A 20,629-nucleotide genomic window follows, 5' to 3' on the forward strand; every position below is an offset into this window, starting at 1 on the left:
TATACAACAATCCCAGAATGCAACAAGCCAAGTGAAAATATTCATTAAAGATGCCCAAGAGAGGTGAGAGAAATGTCAATTTTACTGAAGAATATAAAAGTAGATCAATATTACTATAGATAAAAATAACTATGTATTCTTGTTTATTAGAGTAACAACATGTGATTTCAGCATGACGGCCATCATGAAGCGGTATCACTGGAGTTTCATGTGAGTGCATGGCCTTTTAAATATTCTCACTGGAGCCAAAGAAGTGTGTTTTGTGTCAAATGAAGTGTGGGACAGATAATCTCTTACCCATGATACATTCATCCTGCTTTATATTGATTTGCTTTGGACAGTCAGAAATACACACAGACACACACTCACACCAACACGCTGATTGAGCAATGGCTGAGATCGATACGAGTTCATTCATTCAGTCTGGAAGGAAACAGATCAATACAGCACAGGACATATTATCCTGTGGAGTGAGACACACACACACACCTCATTTCCCTAACCATTTCCCTTCAACATGAACTAAGAGTTTTATCAAAGTAGCTGCTACAGAAATTAATATCTAATAATACGTTTACCGCAGTTCTGAAAGTTTTTAATACTGTTTAAAAGAGATCCCATATTCATTTAGAGAGAATATTAAAGAGAAAATTTAAAGAATGTGAACATGCATTATGAAACTTTTAATATAACATGCATTCTGAATATTGTATTATTATTATTATTATTATTATTCAAAGGAAATCCCACTTTAATTTATTGAGAATGTTTTAATTTAAATTAACATGCATTCTGAATATTGTATTATTTTTTAAGGAAATCACATTTTCCTTTATATAAACATACATTATGAATTATTTCATTATGATTTTTGTATTATTATTATTCAAATGAGATCCTATTTTAATTTAGAGAATATGCACATGCATTATGAATATTGTGTTATTATTGTTATTATTCAAATGAGATCCCATATTTATCATAATTATTTTATTATCATCTTCATTATTATTATTATTATACAAAGGACACCTCATTTTTATTTAGAGAATATGAACATGCATTATGAATATTTTATTATTGTTATGAATGTTGTGGTTATATTGTTGTCGTTTAATCATCTTTTAGATATTATTGTGTCAAAAAGCAGAAATAAAACAATAATTAAAAAATTGGCTTATGGACAATGGTCATTAAAACAATATCAGTATTGGGTAATCTTTCTTTAATTCATATGCGTAACTGTAGCAGGGCAGTCGCTAGCGGACGAAAGGAGATGTTGATTTTATCAGTCTGTTTCCTCTGGATTCCATTGTGATTTTCCTCCGTTCACACATCAGAATGACACACACACACACACACAGCTGCCCTTAGGAGCTCATAGTGAACTTATGTCCATGTGAAATTATTCAAATGTATTTTTAACCAAACATGAGCAGCGTCAAACACAAACACTCTAATGAGGCCTGCATAAGAACAGCTGGTGAGCACACACACACACAAACACACACACACACACACACACACACTAATGAGTCCCGTCTCAGAACTGTCACCCTGAACTCTGAAACGCCAGCTGAAGAATCGCAGCTGATGGGAATGAACCATTTTACTCTGGATTATTCCGGTATTCTTTTTCTCGTTTATTTAAAAAAGTAATAGTACATTTTGTCATTTGCAGTGTGGAATTCAGTTACATTTTTGCTTTATTTGCATTAAAGGTGGACTGAGTCTCATGTTGATATTGTATATTTGCAAATTAATTAAATTAACTGGACAAAATGTCAGTATTCAGTAGAGCGAGTCCTTTCTGTTAAAGGAACACGCAGACTTTTTGGGACTTTAGCTTATTCACCTTATCCCCCAGAGTTAGATAAGTCCATACATACCTTTTTCATCTCCGTGCGTGCTGTAACTATGTATGCTAGCTGGAGCTGTTTACCTCCAGTCTTTGTGCTAAGCTAGGCTAGCGGTGGGTGCGTCAGACAGAGTTACAGCACGCACGGACATGAAAAAGGTATGTATGGACTTATCTAACTCTGGGGGATACGGTGAATAAGCCAAAGTCCCAAAAAGTCGGCGTGTTCCTTTAATACACATGTGGTTTGTTTTTTTAGTTGGTATTCAATCGAGCGAAACATTAAAAAATAAATAAATAAACGAATCAGCTGATATGACACATAACGTAATTTTTGTCATAAAGATAAAAGTATAGCCTACTTTTCTGCGTTTGTTTCGAGTCCAACTCGTGGACAGTCTGCGTGACGGCAATTTCGCAATCAGCCCAGTCCACTTACATCCACCTCAGCTCTTCCAGCTCATGCGCTGTTCTATGAATATGCAAATTAGCCCCGCCTCCACTCACTCACACCAGCTCAGAGATCCACTCGTTGGCGATCACTCGTTGATCTGATTGCACGTCTGTGTTGCACGTCACCACGTAGGCTCACTATTGGGCGACGCTGGTCATGTGTGTGATACGTGGTGACGTGCAACACAGACGCGCTACGCTTAAACACTACGTGAAAAGACTCGAGGCCCAGAGAGAAGGAAATGAAAAGTGGAATAAAGTCGTTATTTTTGTTTGTTTTTGCGCACAAAAAGTATTCTCGTCGCTTTATAAACTTAAGATTGAGCCACTGGAGTCACTTGGATTATAATAACGATGTCTTTAATACATTTTCTGGGCCAGCAAGTTATAGTGTCTTAGAAGTCTATGGAGGAGTGAGACAGCTCTCAGATTTAATCAAAAATATCTTAATTTGTGTTCAGAAGATGAACGAAGGTCTTACGGGGTTGGAATAACATGAGGGTGAGTAATTACTGACAGAATTTTCATTTTTGGGTGAACTAACCCTTTAAAGTAAATCTCAAGACAAATAAACCCTACTTTATATGTCAAATACTTGTGAATCAGTCATTACAACAGTAAAATGATTGACAGTTACCCAGGACCCTCTCATCTTCAGTCGGATCTTAGAACCGCATCCTCGATCTTTTGCATCAAAATACATACCAGAAATACTTGCATATCATCACCTGTCACATATGATGTTTGTACCACATGTCGCTTTCTAAAAAGCAGCAAACAAAGCTCAAGATTGAGAAGCGCCATGGAGGTTTTCACCAACACATTTTTTTTTTTTTTTTTGTAGAGTTCCTCCAGCTAAGACTTTTTTCAACAGCATCTTTTTATCCTTTCACAGGCTCATATGACTGATCAAACCGAGTGACAAAGAGAGAGAAGCACAAAGAAAACTTGAGAAATGATTAAGAGAACGACACTCTGAAGGTAAGAAATATATCTGACGGAGAGAGAAGCGCTGAGATCCTGTTGATAAGGTGATGGAGGGATTGTTTTTGGAGGAGTGCAGGTGGAATGGTGTGATTGGAAGGGGAATAGGTGTGTGTGTGTGTGTGTGTGTGTGTGTGTGTGTGTGTGTGTGTGTGTGTGTGTGTGTGTGTGTGTGTGTGTGTGTGTGACTAGTGCTCATTAGTTTAGAGGTTTAAGTTTAAACCTGTCAGTACAGGGTGACTGAAACGCACCCGCCCGCCCACAATCACTGTCAGTTTAACGAAGAGAATGAAACTGTTCCTGAGGAGAAGATAAAAATAGTCTGAGAAAGAGAGAGAAATTGAGAGATACCAGATAAAAAAATAAGACCTTACCATGGAGGAATATAGCTAAAACTGTCTGTTTAATAGGAGGAATTAAATGTCATATACATACATGCACCAGACACACAATCGGATGTAATTCTAATTATGTTATATATGAAATATTTTAGGTATTATTTATTTAAATATATACTAGTATTATATATTATATGGTATTATAAATGTTTAAAAATGAGCTTTTGTAGCTTTTAATTTCTTAAACAGCCAGGAATACACATCATGGTCATATTACTCCTGGTCAATGTTTGGTCAAGATCTTGTATTGTCAATGCAAGAGTCCAGCACTCTGTAAAGTCTCCTCCAGCACATCCCAAACACTTTCAGTGAGTTTAAGATCTGAACTCAGAGGAGCCGATTCATGTGTGAAAATGATTCTTCACGTTCCTCACAACCATTCTTTCACAGTTTGAGCCTGATGAATCTTGACATTGTCATCCTGGAATATGGCCATGATGTGTCTTCCTACATGGATGTTTAAGAAATGAAAAGCTACACACTCCATCAGTTATAGAAGAACTGTTGCCAAACATATAACATGTAGAAACATAATAATCACTGCGATAATGATCCAATCATATCTTAAGAATTTGCCTATTTAAATCCAAACAGCGACTTTTTTTTGGGCCGGGCAGTGTATATGTATTCATTATACATGTAAAATTGAATATATTTAATCATTCATTTAAACATATAATAGTTAAATATTCCATATTTAAGCATAATAAAACAACTATTTTATGTCAAATATATACACTCACCTAAAGGATTATTAGGAACACCATACTAATACTGTGTTTGACCCCCTTTCGCCTTCAGAACTGCCTTAATTCTACGTGGCATTGATTCAACAAGGTGCTGAAAGCATTCTTTAGAAATGTTGGCCCATATTGATAGGATAGCATCTTGCAGTTGATGGAGATTTGTGGGATGCACATCCAGGGCACGAAGCTCCCGTTCCACCACATCCCAAAGATGCTCTATTGGGTTGAGATCTGGTGACTGTGGGGGCCATTTTAGTACAGTGAACTCATTGTCATGTTCAAGAAACCAATTTGAAATGATTCGAGCTTTGTGACATGGTGCATTATCCTGCTGGAAGTAGCCATCAGAGGATGGGAACATGGTGGTCATAAAGGGATGGACATGGTCAGAAACAATGCTCAGGTAGGCCGTGGCATTTAAACGATACCCAATTGGCACTAAGGGGCCTAAAGTGTGCCAAGAAAACATCCCCCACACCATTACACCACCACCACCAGCCTGCACAGTGGTAACAAGGCATGATGGATCCATGTTCTCATTCTGTTTACGCCAAATTCTGACTCTACCATCTGAATGTCTCAACAGAAATCGAGACTCATCAGACCAGGCAACATTTTTCCAGTCTTCAACTGTCCAATTTTGGTGAGCTCGTGCAAATTGTAGCCTCTTTTTCCTATTTGTAGTGGAGATGAGTGGTACCCGGTGGGGTCTTCTGCTGTTGTAGCCCATCCGCCTCAAGGTTGTACGTGTTGTGGCTTCACAAATGCTTTGCTGCATACCTCGGTTGTAACGAGTGGTTATTTCAGTCAAAGTTGCTCTTCTATCAGCTTGAATCAGTCGGCCCATTCTCCTCTGACCTCTAGCATCAACAAGGCATTTTCGCCCACAGGACTGCCGCATACTGGATGTTTTTCCCTTTTCACACCATTCTTTGTAAACCCTAGAAATGGTTGTGCGTGAAAATCCCAGTAACTGAGCAGATTGGGAAATACTCAGACCGGCCCGTCTGGCACCAATAACCATGCCACGCTCAAAATTGCTTAAATTACCTTTCTTTCCCATTCTGACATTCAGTTTGGAGTTCAGGAGATTGTCTTGACCAGGACCACACCCCTAAATGCATTGAAGCAACTGCCATGTGATTGGTTGATTATATAATTGCATTAATGAGAAATTGAACAGGTGTTCCTAATAATCCTTTAGGTGAGTGTATATATATATATATATATATATATATATAAAATATTAAAATTACAATGTGCCCCAATAACGTAGTGTCATACATTTTCCTAATTTATTGCTCAGCAAATATTAATATAGATTTCATTAATTGTGACTCAAGTAATTTTTTTTATATATATCGATGAACAGCATAGTTCAGTCCTCTTGAAATGGTTTTGGACTATTTTGTTCGGCGTTGTGTTTGTTTCTTGCTGTCCTCCGTTAGCTTGTTCCTTGATTCATGTATGGCTTCTCTTTTGATATGCCATGAATTTCTGAAGTCTCTTGTGTTCACGTGTAAGGTAGAGCTTTTGAGGTGTGATGTGAAAGTGAAATCCAAGTGCAGTTTGTTTAACGAAAGATCATACTGTACAAGACAAAACTCAACAGATGACATGACTAAACCTGACTTAACTTGACAGAACTGCATGTTGAAACTTATTAAATGGTGATAAAACATTAATTTAACACACTGCAATATGTAATTTTGTCATTACAACAACTGAGGTGAGACAGAGAGCCGAAGTGAAGGTTTGTTGACCTCATGATACATGCATATCTCTCTAAAGCTAGTGTGTCTCATGTCAGGAGCTCAGCTGCTTTAAAGATCCATTTAATCCGTCTCTCTGCTGCCGCGGCCTCTTCTTTCTCTCCTCATTCACTCTCTCGCGCTGAAGTGGAAAACACGGTCAGCATCACCATCTGTGTGTGCTGAGGATCAGGTGGCTGTTTGCTGCGATTAAACGTCTTCTAATCCTCCGGCTGCTCTTCTCAGAGCAAACAAACAGAGAGAGCAGGAGGAAGAGCGAGTAGTGATGTTCGCTTTGTAAATGAACAGTTCTTTCTGATTAATCGGTTTTACAAATTTGGATATCAAACTCATGAGTGAGCAGACCCAAAGAAAATTCAAACACTTTAAATGTAATTTTCGGTTTCTTACCAGAAACAATATGCTGTGACACTGACCAGATTCTTTGACTTAATTTAAATTTTTACTGTCAAACCCTCGTCAGATTAATTCCGATTTTTCTGCAGTTTTTTTGCCTTGTTTCAGAGCTGTGATCAAGACAATCTTCCCCTCGTCTCTCATCTTATGATGATACAATCCCTCCGTGACACAGGGAGCCTTCGTCATCGAGAGATCAGGTTTCATCAAGAGATCGTTCACTCCAGGAGGAGCAATCGTTGTACGACAAGACAGGAACGGGAGAAGAAAGAGGAGATGACACCTCATCTGCGGATGAATAATTAAAAAAACGGATTGATCAAAGTGGGGCCAAACGCACCCTTTCATTCTCCTGTCATCAACACCACGTTTGACTTCTGTAATAATTCATCTTTTTGTTCTCTGGCTGCGTAACATGGACACTGATATTCTTGCTCCTGGGCTTATCAAGATGTCATATTAAGATCCCTAAAAACGTCTTGATCCTCCTGACAGCAGCTTCATCTCTTCCAGTGAGATCACATCACTCCGCTTCATCCCTCCTCTTCATCTCTCCCTCCTCTTCATCTCTTCCAGTGAGATCACATCACACCGCTTCATCCCTCCTCTTCATCTCTACCTCCTCTTCATCTCTTCCAGTGAGATCACATCACACCGCTTCATCCCTCCTCTTCATCTCTCCCTCCTCTTCATCTCTTCCAGTGAGATCACATCACACCGCTTCATCCCTCCTCTTCATCTCTCCCTCCTCTTCATCTCTCCCAGTGAGATCACATCACTCCGCTTCATCCCTCCGCTTCATCTCTCCCTCCTCTTCATCTCTCCCAATGAGATCACATCCCTCCGCATCATCTCTCCCTCCACTTCATCTCTTCCAGTGAGATCACATCCCTCCGCTTCATCTCTCCCTCCACTTCATCTCTTCCAGTGAGATCACATCCCTCCTCTTCATCTCTCCCTCCTCTTCATCTCTCCCAGTGAGATCACATCCCTCCTCTTCATCTCTCCCTCCTCTTCATCTCTCCCAATGAGATCACATCCCTCCGCATCATCTCTCCCTCCACTTCATCTCTTCCAGTGAGATCACATCCCTCCGCTTCATCTCTCCCTCCACTTCATCTCTCCCTCCTCTTCATCTCTTCCAGTGAGATCACATCCCTCCGCTTTATCTCTCCCTCCACTTCATCTCTTCCAGTGAGATCACATCCCTCCTCTTCATCTCTCCCTCCTCTTCATCTCTCCCAGTGAGATCACATCCCTCCTCTTCATCTCTCCCTCCTCTTCATCTCTCCCAGTGAGATCACATCCCTCCTCTTCATCTCTCCCAGTGAGATCACATCCCTCCTCTTCATCTCTCCTTCCTCTTCATCTCTCCCAGTGAGATCACATCCCTCCTCTTCATCTCTCCCTCCTCTTCATCTCTCCCAGTGAGATCACATCCCTCCTCTTCATCTCTCCCTCCTCTTCATCTCTCCCAGTGAGATCACATCCCTCCTCTTCATCTCTCCTTCCTCTTCATCTCTCCCAGTGAGATCACATCCCTCCTCTTCATCTCTCCCTCCTCTTCATCTCTCCCAGTGAGATCACATCCCTCCTCTTCATCTCTCCCTCCTCTTCATCTCTCCCAGTGAGATCACATCCCTCCTCTTCATCTCTCCTTCCTCTTCATCTCTCCCAGTGAGATCACATCCCTCCTCTTCATCTCTCCCTCCTCTTCATCTCTCCCAGTGAGATCACATCCCTCCTCTTCATCTCTCCCTCCTCTTCATCTCTCCCAGTGAGATCACATCCCTCCACTTCATCTCTCCCTCCTCTTCATCTCTCCCAGTGAGATCACATCCCTCCTCTTCATCTCTCCCAGTGAGATCACTTCCCTCCCCTTCATCAACTTTTAGGTATAGATAGATAGATAGATAGATAGATAGATAGATAGATAGATAGATAGATAGATAGATAGATATGAGTTTAATGTGGTTTGATTGTAAATGAGTCTCTGAGTCTCCGGGGACAAACATCACACAGAGACTCTGATTTGATGTGTATGAATTTACACATCAGACGCATCTCTCCTCCTGCTTCTCTCTCTCTCTCTCTCTCTCTCTCTCTCTCTCTCTCTCTCTCTCTCACACACACACACACACACACACACACACACACACACACACACACACATACTTCTGAGTTCATCCTTCCACGGGCTGTGATAGAGAAAATGTTCTCTGGCTTCTCTTAATGTGAAGCACATTCCTTCAATTCACTTCCCCAGATACTTCTGCACGTAACATCGTCAAAGGTGCTCTTTCCATTTCAAAGCTTTCCCCTCTCTCTGTGAGAGTGATAGCGCCCCAGTGTCCTCGCTACATGTGTGCATTCATTTCAAACAGTCTTAAAGGCCTTGTTTGCTGTTACAGCTTTATTCTTTCATTCATGCTGTACATAAATTATAGCAACCTTTAATTCGGTAGCTGTCCTTCATGACGTACTCACTGCTTGCTTATATCACTGGAGGTATAATAGTCAAGAATACAGTAGCTATATTCAACAAGACTATTTTCAGAATTAAAAAAATACTGGCATACTTCTCACAATATAATGCATAGCCTACTGTCTAGTGTCTTCTATGTTTATTAAATGTAGTATGTGAAACTTTATGCAACACTAAACATTTCAATCAGTATTAATCAGTTATGACATGACCTCATTACTTTGCATGTTAACAGTAATTCACTGTTATAGATAAAAAAATAAATCCAGTTTTGTTTAAAATGCCTCAAATTTTGTGTTGAATACCTTAACTAAAAAAATAAAATAAAAAATCTAACGAACTGACGAGCAATGAGAATAGATAATTAGCCTGCGTTTAACCTCACATGATGTTGTTGACAAGGTTTTTTTTAACGTTTTTCCACGGTTGAAACACTGTTTTGACGATTTTAATCCAATTTTGTATAAGATTAGCCTACTTTACGTTGGGTAAAATAACCTAACCAAAATATTTTTCTAGCGAACTGCCGAGCAATGGACATTGAATGACTTTCCTCTCCTGAGGTAAATGTGACGTCACGTGACATGTCGTTCACAAGTTTTTTTTATTTACGTCTTTCCATGGTTGAGAAACACACGGTTTGGGGACCACACGAGAGATTATACAGTTCCGTAAGTTTTGCTGTATCTTTAAACATACTCTCCGATGTTCATTCATATAGTTATGAGGCTATTTCGTGCTAAATTTAGATGATTGGTTCATTAGCGCTCAGAGCTCGTTTAAACTGAGGTGGCTGAAAAAAACACACTGTTTGAAAGCTGAGAAATTGTTGTATCAAAAATAACATACAACACTTTACTCAAATGTATCTATAATAATCGCATTTCTCCCATAGACTGTAAAAAAATCGATTTCTCTACAAGCGGATCATTCAAAATGAAAAGAGGGTGTCACCATCAGAATAGCATAGTCTACTAAAATACAGTACAAATACTGTTTCTGTCAATCACCTATACATGCATACTATAGCCTAATAGTTTATACCATTAGGCTGACATGATGTATGTAGTTGTACAAGGTAGACCTTCAAGTAGGCTACTATGGCAGCATGCATACCATTCTGAACATGATTTGGGAATAGAATATTTATTTTTGGAAATAGGTTGCATAAATGAGGAATTAAGCAGCCTTTGCAGTTCTGTGCTGGTTTTGTTGTTGATGTAATTTGAATGGTTAGTGTACAGTAGCTAGTTTATTTCTCACACTTGACTTTGGATGTCAGTTTGAGATTTCAGAAGAAAATTATGCAAATACAACTGCATTTGAATAGAAATGTGCAAGAGTTAAAATTTTAGGCCCAACAAAAACACCTTGTCCATTTTCATCAGAGATAATACTGGATAAACAAGATCTGTAAACCATCAGAGGAATAAGATTAAGTTTACTTCTTTACTGTTAAACTGTTTGGATGAGTAACATAAGCAGTGTGACTCTGGTCTTTCACAGCTGAGTCGGGCTGACGTGCTGGATATGTTAATGTTCTCCGTCCTGCAGTCGGGGCTGTTTGAGATGGATCTAGGCCATTGACACGGGGCTCTTGAGAAAAAGACTCCAGTCACTGAGCTCTGGGTTATTACAGCTGTCTCTGTGCACTTTACTACCTTCTGTTATAGAGAAAGATCTTGATTTGATTTATAATTAATATCACACATTTTATTATAAGTAAAGGGGCTATACGTAGAATTCAGAAACCCTTGTTATTAGCGACACCTGTGGTCATTAAGTGAACTGCAAACAGCAATTTATTGCTCGTGCTCGTGCAAACGCAACGTACAAGAGACTGAACGTGATTCAAGGTCTGACGTACACGTCAAAGTTGTTTTTCGTTCTTTGCTTAGGGGTAAAACGAAGTTGGAAATACCTTTGCAGCGATATACTGTTAGCATCCAGATAAGAACAATTCTCCATAGTCTGGACCATCCCATTTAACGTATAGTCCCTTTAATAATAATAATAATAATAATAATAATAATGAAGACTAAAAAATACATAAATTAAGACCACTTGATGATGCTTTTACAAACAACTAGTTTAAACAGAATCCTTCAAAAGGGGTTTCAAATAACAGAAACATAAATTCTAATAATATATATAATTCATAGTGTTTCACAGGAAGCATTTTCATGTTTTGAAGAAAAAATGTCATTTGATGGTTGTGAGCCAACATTAGTTTTCACATCACAGACCTGTCAAATGGGTTCGTGCAATTTGTAACTTGTTTCCAGAAATATTTCTGAAAAGTGTTAAAAAATATATTTAGATATATCACAGCAACTAAAATGTCCATGACATGTTCAATGATCTGGTTGTCAAAACTCACAGTCCCTCATTTTTACATCATTGTGTTGTTCTTTTATAAACTACAGTGGTCCAAAACTATGTTGGGAACTTTAAATTTATGTATTATAATATAAAACTAATATGTAAAATAAGAAATATTTAATGTGTCTAATCAAATGTAAGTAAATGTGTCAATCATGTGACAGTAGAGCCGGTCAGATTTTCTTGTTCCAAAGAGCATAATTGAGCAAAAATTATCAGTTAATGTTCATATCATAATGCTTACCACCAGGATGAGGTCATGCAATGAATGAATGCCCCTTTTTGTTGAAATGTTTTCTCACAAATTTGAAGAAAAGCTTTTTCAGGCTTTGTTCCAGGTGTGTATAACCACTGATGTTTTTACATTTCCTTTCCTTTCACAGGTCCATGCAACTCTACATTATATATCACACTGATAATAACAGTTATCAGATATAAAGATGTATATCTGATATCAGATATATGTTTATCAGATATCAAGAACACTACTGGTATCAATTAACATTTATTATTTTTTTAAATAATACAATAAATATACTACAAAGGAACATGGGCTTTGGTAGAGAGTTACAACAAACATCGCTCTCTCTCCATTTCACAATGAAGGACAGGCCTGTTTTCATCGGAGCGCTGTGAGGATGTATCATACCGCTGATAAAAGAAATTGTGGCTGTGGGAAGAAACATCAAAAGAAAGCTTAACAATTTCATGCATACAGGAAAGTTTTAATGCTTCAAAAGACATACAAGGGTGGGTGGACACAGTAAACTTGAATTTATTGACACAAAACCAATACCTCTTCTATCTGCTCGTACACAGGTTTGACACGACCGCAAAAAAACAAACAAACAAACAAATAAACAAACATTACAAAGACAAAACAACAAAACAGAATAAACTTTATTGGCAGCATTACTGCTGGTTTTGAAATATACAGAAGAATTGGTTGAAATTCGTTTCGTTTCGTACTGCTAAAATTGTGTCAAAACTGCATATTCCATGTTGAATCCTCTTAAAAGAAACAGTTCAAGTCATATTTAATCAAAAATTGGAGAGCAAGATTTTGCAGTAGCAGGTCTAGTGGTCAAAAGCGGAACAAAAGGGTGCAGGAAAATGTCTAGTGGCAAAAGACGATAGATGAATAACAAGATGGCTCTAGTCATTGACAACAGATCTTCACAATTCTGACAGGTGAAGAAGGAATATATGCTAGCGAATGTACAACATACTTGAATAATCACACAAGACAATCTGATTCTTGGTCTCTTAAATTAAGAGAAATCTCTTTGGAAGGAAAGCTGAGTTAACTATTCATTCCTCTAAGCGTTTTGGTTAAAATATTCACAGAACCCTCCAAAAATATCTAATCAAAAGGTCCCAAGCTAATTCTCCAGAGCGGTTTCAAATGCTAAAACTTTTAAGTGTGTGAAAAGGCGTTTCATTTCCAATGCGACAGCTTGTTTTCAAGCTAACTAGAGTAACACTTTACATTACGGGGTCCACGTTGCACAACGGCATTAACAGTAATTGTGCTCCAATTAACCATTTCTAATAAAGTTCTTAATGTAAATAGAACACTAGTGTGCTATGAACACTGTAATGCAAAGTGTTGAACTTAAGCCTTTGGAAGACCATCGATTATCTCCATACGTAGCAACCTGGACATTGTCAGATGTGCTGAGGAATGGTAACAGAAGAAAAATGTGTTCTCATCTATAAATGAATATGATTTTATGGCATGCATAAAAGTACTTGGCCACCTCGGGAAGCAAAGCTAGGACTTTGACAGAGGACGTGGAACCACGCGGGCAGCACCGCAGAGCCGTTTTCAGTTACAACAAACAATTACAAGAAAAAAAGGTATATATTGGTAGCACCACAGACAGAAGGAAATAGCACCTAGTTTACTGATATTGTGTTTCCTCAGTGTGACGGTGTGCTCTTCTGATACAGGGAAGCACAGATTCATGAACATCAGATCAGAGATTCCCCTCATGCACACGGGTCGCAAACTCACAGACCCCCGGAAGCCGGTTCAACATGACAGGTAGCAAATTAATGCTCACATTACGGATGTTTCTTACTTTTATTGTCATTTTGTTGTTTAAATTACAAAAAGATGTTGTTCACATCTGCAGTAAGACATTTGGTTGCTGTTGATTTTTTGTCGTACTTTAACAATTTCCTTTATTTTCTTTACTTCAGGTTCACTGGAAATTTCCTCAGGCTCTTTCTTTTTTTGGGAGGGTTCAGTTATTTATTTATTTGTGATTTATATATATATATATATATATATATAAAAAAAAAAAAAAATCCAATAACCAGCAGCTCTGTCCTTATCGCTCAATGGGTTCACATGCATGTTTTGAAGCCAGAACCAAAACAAACACTTCACCAGAAAAAAAATATACAGAAAGTACTTACAAACATAGAAAAAAAAAAATATTTATATATATTTATATATATAATTACCATTCCAGGGAATGGAAGACAAGTATGCACAAAAAAAACATAAAGCTTAGAAGTGGAAATTGGAGCAACATAAAACCCAAGCAAACAAACCGACTGAAAAGATTTCTCGTACGAAAATGCCGAAACCGGACGAAATGCGCTACGGGTCCATGAGCAAGCGGGAAATAAAAAAGATGGATCTAATCTGTCTATACAGCCTGTGGGAGGGGCAAAGAGTCAGACGAGCGTAAAGTGGGCGGGGCTGGGAGAGACATGAGCAATGACCTCATCCAGTTTCAAAACTTGCATGTGATGCAGAGGGTACACTGAGGTTAAAAAGGTTGCTCTGTTATAAGAACCCATTGTTTAGACATCCATTCTTTCTTCAAATTTCTTTTATCCTTACTTTGGTATCTGTTGGGTTTGTTTGGAAACACAAAACTTTACAAATAAGTCATCCTATTTCTTTCTTGTGTTTTGTTTGGTTTTTTCGGAGAAAATGAATATGTTTTGTTCGCGTGTGCTCGCCGAGCAGTCTTAGCCGATGAAGCAGGCCGGTCCGACCTCAAAGCCGAACTTCTGCGTTGCTCCGCCGAAATCGTTAAACATAATGTCAACAAACGGTACCTGCTCCACTTTCGGTGTGTTGATCTCAAGAATAGTCTTTTCATAGCCCTTTTTCAACTGCGGGAGGAAAGAAATGGAGCATTACGAACATCGCTTAAGTTATGAGAGATTTCCGGAAAAAAAAACAACGTATTCCTGGCTCTTACCGCGCAGCCGTCGACGGCGGCTCTGATGTACGGGTTGTTATCGTAAGACATTTCCTCATCGTTGGAGCCCAGGAATCGGATGGCTTTATCGTAATTGTCCAAATCCTGGTCGTGCCAAGCCACTGACTGGTAACAGTTGTAGGTCAGGTTCTGTCGAGCCGTGGCACTGAGTAAACGCAGGAATGTCATCTGCACCACTCCGATCGGATTGCCCTCCGCATCCACGTACGAGAGCTGCACAGAGAAACAGACAACAATGCGTTCTAGATAACGGCTGGACCAACGCCCCCTAGAGGATCTGCTGAAAACTACACATCACACCCCTCCTCTCCAATGGTATTTTATGGTCACTGACTACTTGCGTTGGGGAATGTTACTTTTAAAAGTAATGTTACAATATTGAGTTACTCTCTGAAAAAGTAAATAATTGAGTTACTTAGTAACTTTTCATGGAAAGTAATGAGTTATATTACTTTTCAGTTACTTTTTCTCACCTGGGCTGGGCTTGCGTTTTTGTTTTTTTATTAACAAAAAGTTCTATTTTAGGCAAATGTAAAGGCCTTTTCACACCAGAAGTGAAATGAATAAGTCATGTTCACATTTAGTCTAGAAATACAATACCCATCATGTTTACACAGCGCACACTACTTACGATTTCGCTCAACGTGGGGACAGGAGGTGTCAGTCATTGCATGGAAAAACAAAGTAACTTACAAAAACTCCGATATTTTGTTGTAGGTTTAAAAGTAATGCATTACTTTACTAGTTACTTGAGAAAAAGTAATCTGATTACGTAACTTCCATTACTTCTAATGCTTTACCCCCATCACTGCTGACTACTGTTTAAGATTTGGGTATAAAAGTCTACGATGACTAAAAATAGAAACAAACTTCTTGTTTAAGGAATATTTCAGATAAAAAAAAAAAATATATATATATATATATCTATATATTACAGTTTTGCTTCAAGTAAATTTATCTTGTTTAAAATATTTTGTAAATACTTTTACTGAAAAACAAGTCAAGTTACAAGTTATTGTCAAGCTTTCCTTTTCAATAAATGTATGTATTTATGTATACTCTACCATTCAAAAGTTTGGGGTCATCAAGAGTGCATTTATTTGATAAAAAATACAGTAAAACCAGTATTATTTTAAAATATTATTACAACTTAACAAAATTAATTATATTTAAATATATGTTAAAATGTAATTTATTCCTGTGATCAAAATGAATTTTCAGCATCATTCCTTCAGTCTTCAGTGTCACACGATCCTTCAGAAATCATTATAATATGATGATTTGCTGCTCAAGAAACATTTCTTAGTATTATCAATGTTGAAAGAGTTGTGCCGCTTCATATTTTTGTAGAAACTGACTTTTTTCAGGATACTTTGATGAACAAAGTTTAAAAGAACAGCATTTATTTGTCACTTTTGATCAACTGAATGCATCCTTGCTAAATAACTGCCTCATACACGTTTATCGTCAGGTAAGAGCACACAACTCTTTTCCCAGTACAGATATGCTCTGCATGTATTAAACACCAAAATGCATTTACACATTCAAACATGGATTTTAAACTCATTTTGTTACAGACTCCAGTGAAAAATATCACTAATATATTCAAATGAGTTGTTCTGGTTTATATGCAAATTCTCCCCTTGTGGTGTGATGCAACATTTGCATTACGGAAAATATGCAAATGTTTTGTTTTCATTCTTGAATATACCAACCCATGTTTAGAAGAAAACTCCATCTCCTCTGATCCACAAACACACACACATGTCTGACTGAGAGAGCGAGCGCATGCTCCATGCTCACACACACATGATATACTTACGATTAGGAACTCCGCTCACACACTCATATGCATTGACCTTCCATGCATGCATGCAACCCACCAAGAACACCTGCCCATGACCACATTACCTCATGATCACAGCTGCATGTCAACAGAGACTGAACCCAGAAGCTCAGTGAAGTGACTGAGATCCACCACAGACACAAAGGATCTGTTCCAAACGCCAGTCAACAGCTTACTATCTAGTATATCCTTTCTAAGGCAGCAGCTTATGTGAAATAGATCCTCATAGCGACGGATTTGAAATGCTCTTCCTCGGCAGCACGTAAAATATAATCAAAATAATCACATGAAGCATTACACAAGAGTTGCGTCTGAGTATGCTCTCTTGAGTAGGTACTTATTTTTAAGTAATTACTTTACAACCGTTAAAAAAGTATGTTCTATGAATGTGTATAGTATGAATGTAATCTGGACGTACTACATTCGCCATGTTGTCATTATCATGTGACCTACCAGTGTCAGTTACGCCTCTTCACTGCCATTCACGAATCCTAAATAGTCAACATGTCCCCCGTATCCATTTGCTGCTTTCGACTGAGCTCATCTAAATGCTTTCAGTGATTATCTCCACAAAAGGTGCGTGAAGTTCTATAACAAGGTATCTTATATGGAAGATGTTTGACACAGCCTTTGTTATCGTCGTGAAGGTGAGTATCTTACTAGCGTTTGAAGCAGATCTACGATCATGTTAACTGACTCAGTCACTTCAAGGTGATTTTCTCAAACTTACAGGAACAGAAGACAGGTTGGATTCCACCAGTCAGACCTTTCACATACAAATCTGTAAATCTAAGGTTAGTTAGGGTTTAACATTTTTTTGGGGTCAACAGACTGACTGATGTCTCCGCCTACAGCCCTCAGATTACCCATAAGTCTGTGCAAAGACACTTTTTGCTTCTGTTCTGATGATGACCATGCTCGTCCATGAAGAGACCCGAGAAGCATGCAGAAGCACGGGCCTTCGAGAGACCGATCGCCCAGGATCCCTGGACCCTCGGCACCGGGCCCCTTCTCTCATGCATTCCTACTTACCATTGACCCTCTCTTGTAGCGACTATACCATGTGCCTGGACTGTCTTTGGGCCAGCGAGCCATTTTGCTCTGTAAAATAGGAGACTGTTTCAGGAGGACAAAAAAAGAGGAGTCGTTCTTACCAGTTTACCACGTTTGAATTCACTGAACCACGACCCTGGACTCTCCTTCACCCAAGAGGTGAGTCTGGCCTGAGAGAAAGAGAGAGTTAGCTGGAGTCAATACTGAAGAGAATAAGAGAGTAGAAGAGAGCCAATGGGAATCTGTTTTTCAGTGTAGTTGTCAATCTGTCCGAGGCAGGAGCTTTCACATGTTCTCTCATCCAGTTTGCACAATGTTGTAACTATCATGCACATGTAGAGGAATGTCTTTGGCCATTGAGTTGTAAATTAATTGTTTACATTATTCCAACAGCCATACAACTAATACAATGCAAATATTTCTATACACAACTATAATCTAATCTAATATATAATCATACATATCTTTTGCTGAGCAAACAAAAAAAAGTGGCACAAAAATCTTTAAAAAACTTGATATAATTTTAATATCATGTAATATAATATTTAAAAAAATTGCTGAGAAAACTAAAGTGAGTTAAAAACCTAATTAAATGTTTTAAAAAATTATATAATAATAATGTAATTTTTAATATAATGAAAGAATTTATCTTGCTGAGTGAACTAAAAAAAGTCTTAAAAACCTACAAAATATGTTTTAAAAATAATAATATAATTTTGCTTTTATGAACATTAAGTACACAGTAAACAAAAATGCCTCGAAAAATTTAAAAACCTAACAAATCGTTTAAAATGTTTAATAATTTTATTTAATTTAATTGTGTAAAATATATTTAGCTAAAAACCTAAATATATATATTTTTTTTTTTTTTTCAAGATACATTTTCACATCCTGTGTTAAGGGGGTCATATCTTTCACGTACAATAATAACAATATAATTTTAATTTTATGAAATAATTCTAATAAATTAACTTGATTATATAAAATAATTTTGCTGAACAAACAACAATGTGAGTAAAAAATTTCTTTCAGGATGTATTTTCATATCCATTGTAATGGGGGTCATTCACAACCATTTATATGAGGCAAATTACACTTGCTCTTTTGCTAAGTGAACAAAAAATAACCTAAAACCTGGCCCCAAAAAATGATGCATGTAGTGTGAAGAGGTCGATCAAAATACAAAGGTTGGTTTGAATGAATAGCTTGCCAAGCTCCCCATAGCTCCCCATATTTGTGCTTGGGGAGAATAGGCCTGAGGAGGTTATTGTCTGTTGTTGGCTGCATCTGCTGGAGTGAAGCACTGAAGTTAGTTCTGTTGTTTGTTTGTGAGAGTCACCTTCACACCCCACTGAGTGATTCTCCATCAGTGACTCTGATTCTCAGACTCATTAAGGCAAGTAACTCATCACACTTGTGTGCAGAATCTAATACAGAATAAATCTTGAGTTGAGTTGCTCGTGCAGACCTTACTCAGTTGGATGTGAACAGAAAATACAGTCTGTGAAAGAAAGTACAGGCCGTTCAATCTGTCATTATGATGTGACGGGTACATCTTCCCATAGATTTTCAGTGGACAAAAAAAAACAGCAAATCCGGTGAAAATCAGATGTGACCTTAAGACAGTGTGACATATTGAACAGACTGTACGTCTATTCCTCTCAGCATGCTAAGCTGAACAATTTCTCTCTAGAGGTTTTTCAGGAATCCATGGACTATACTTGAAATGTGAGTTGGATTTAGTGTTCATCTTAACTTTAATATGTGATACTTTTAAAAGTGTTGTCATGCATTGTGATTCCAAAAGTGTTTCGTTTTGTGGCTGTTTTCTTATTTCTTTTCTTATTCACATTTCTTACCCCTTCACTCTTTTTCTCGGGGAAGATGCAACTCTCGCCACCCGCTGTGAAGTTACAGTACACTTTGAAAGAGTCTCTGGAGCAGCCCTGGTTCGGATCAATCCAGTATTCGCCTGAAAAGAGAGGAAGAAGGCCGATCCATCATAAGCTCAATGCACTATGTTGAAAAGTTCATAAAGAGATCGTAAAACTAATCCATATGAATTGAGCGGTTTAGTCCAAATTTTCTGAAGAGACTCGATCGAACATATGATGAACAGATTGAATTTGGGCTTTTATTCACATATAAACATTCATTAACCCACACATCAGTTGTGGTAAACGGAAGCTCAAGCAGGTTCGCTTGACTTGACAGGTGAAAACCAATGAGGTTCATTCTCGTGTTACGCAGCACGTTTGAGCTTCTGCAATGAGGTCTGTTCTCGTGCGTCAAGCAGGTTGGGTTGACCTTCAGTTTATGTTCGCTGATCAATGTTTATATATGAGTAAAAGATTAAATTAATCATATAAAGCAATCAAGTCTCTTCAGAAAATTTGGACTAAACAGCTCAATTCATATGGATTATTATTACAATCTCTGTTGTGAACTTTTTAAGCATCAAAGTAGTAGTTGCGTAGCTGATGAAGATAATTGTAATTAAATTTAAAAAAATTAACTTTAATTTTATGTTACCATATCTATACTGCTAGATTTTTGTATGTGTGTGTGTGTGTTTGAGAGAGAGAGAGAGAGAGAGAGAGAGAGAGAGAGAGAGAGAGAGAGAGAGAGAGAGAGAGAGAGAGAGAGAGAGAAATACCATCTGGGAAATCTGGGTGGCACAGCTGTAGGTCTTTGCAGGTGCGGGCGGGGTTACTCTGTGTGCCCAGAGGATGTTTCATCTGTTCAATCTCCAGTTTGAGAGAGTTCAGAGAGCCGAATATCTCCTCCATGCCGTCCTCATAGTCTTTGTAGTTGGCATCTGCAGCGTCGTCCATCATCTGGCTGGCATCAATGTTCCTCTTTGCCCGGTTCGGGCCGGAATGGATGGGCAGAGGGTGGATGACATCACCAGGTGGACCCTAGACGAGAAGACAACCGTTAATATTCACGTCATGCCTTAAAGCATTAGAAAAATATTAAGAGTATAGGTTTAAAATTCACAATGTTTGGCC

The 20,629-nt window shown here is 38.1% G+C and overlaps 1 protein-coding gene across 2 annotated transcripts in view; it reads right to left on the reverse strand.

Annotated features, from left to right (window-relative positions):
* Positions 1-14,311: 14,311 nt before the first annotated feature.
* col5a1 (procollagen, type V, alpha 1) overlaps positions 14,312-20,629 on the reverse strand; it is a 102,286-nt gene continuing 95,968 nt past the window's right edge. The window contains exons 62-66 of one of the 2 annotated variants that reach the window (XM_084386592.1): positions 20,275-20,536; positions 19,478-19,590; positions 17,720-17,788; positions 14,699-14,932; positions 14,312-14,609 (exon numbers count right to left, since the gene is read on the reverse strand). In XM_084386592.1, coding sequence (XP_084242718.1) covers positions 14,463-14,609; positions 14,699-14,932; positions 17,720-17,788; positions 19,478-19,590; positions 20,275-20,536 — 825 coding nt within the window. In that variant the 3' untranslated portion in view covers positions 14,312-14,462. Of the gene's footprint in view, positions 14,610-14,698; positions 14,933-17,597; positions 17,667-17,719; positions 17,789-19,477; positions 19,591-20,274; positions 20,537-20,629 lie in introns of both variants that reach the window. The other variant, XM_084386593.1, reaches the window with a different exon arrangement.

The sequence above is a fragment of the Rutilus rutilus genome, assembly GCF_951802725.1.
Source record: "Rutilus rutilus genome assembly, chromosome: 18".
NCBI classification, from domain to species: Eukaryota; Metazoa; Chordata; class Actinopteri; order Cypriniformes; family Leuciscidae; genus Rutilus; species Rutilus rutilus.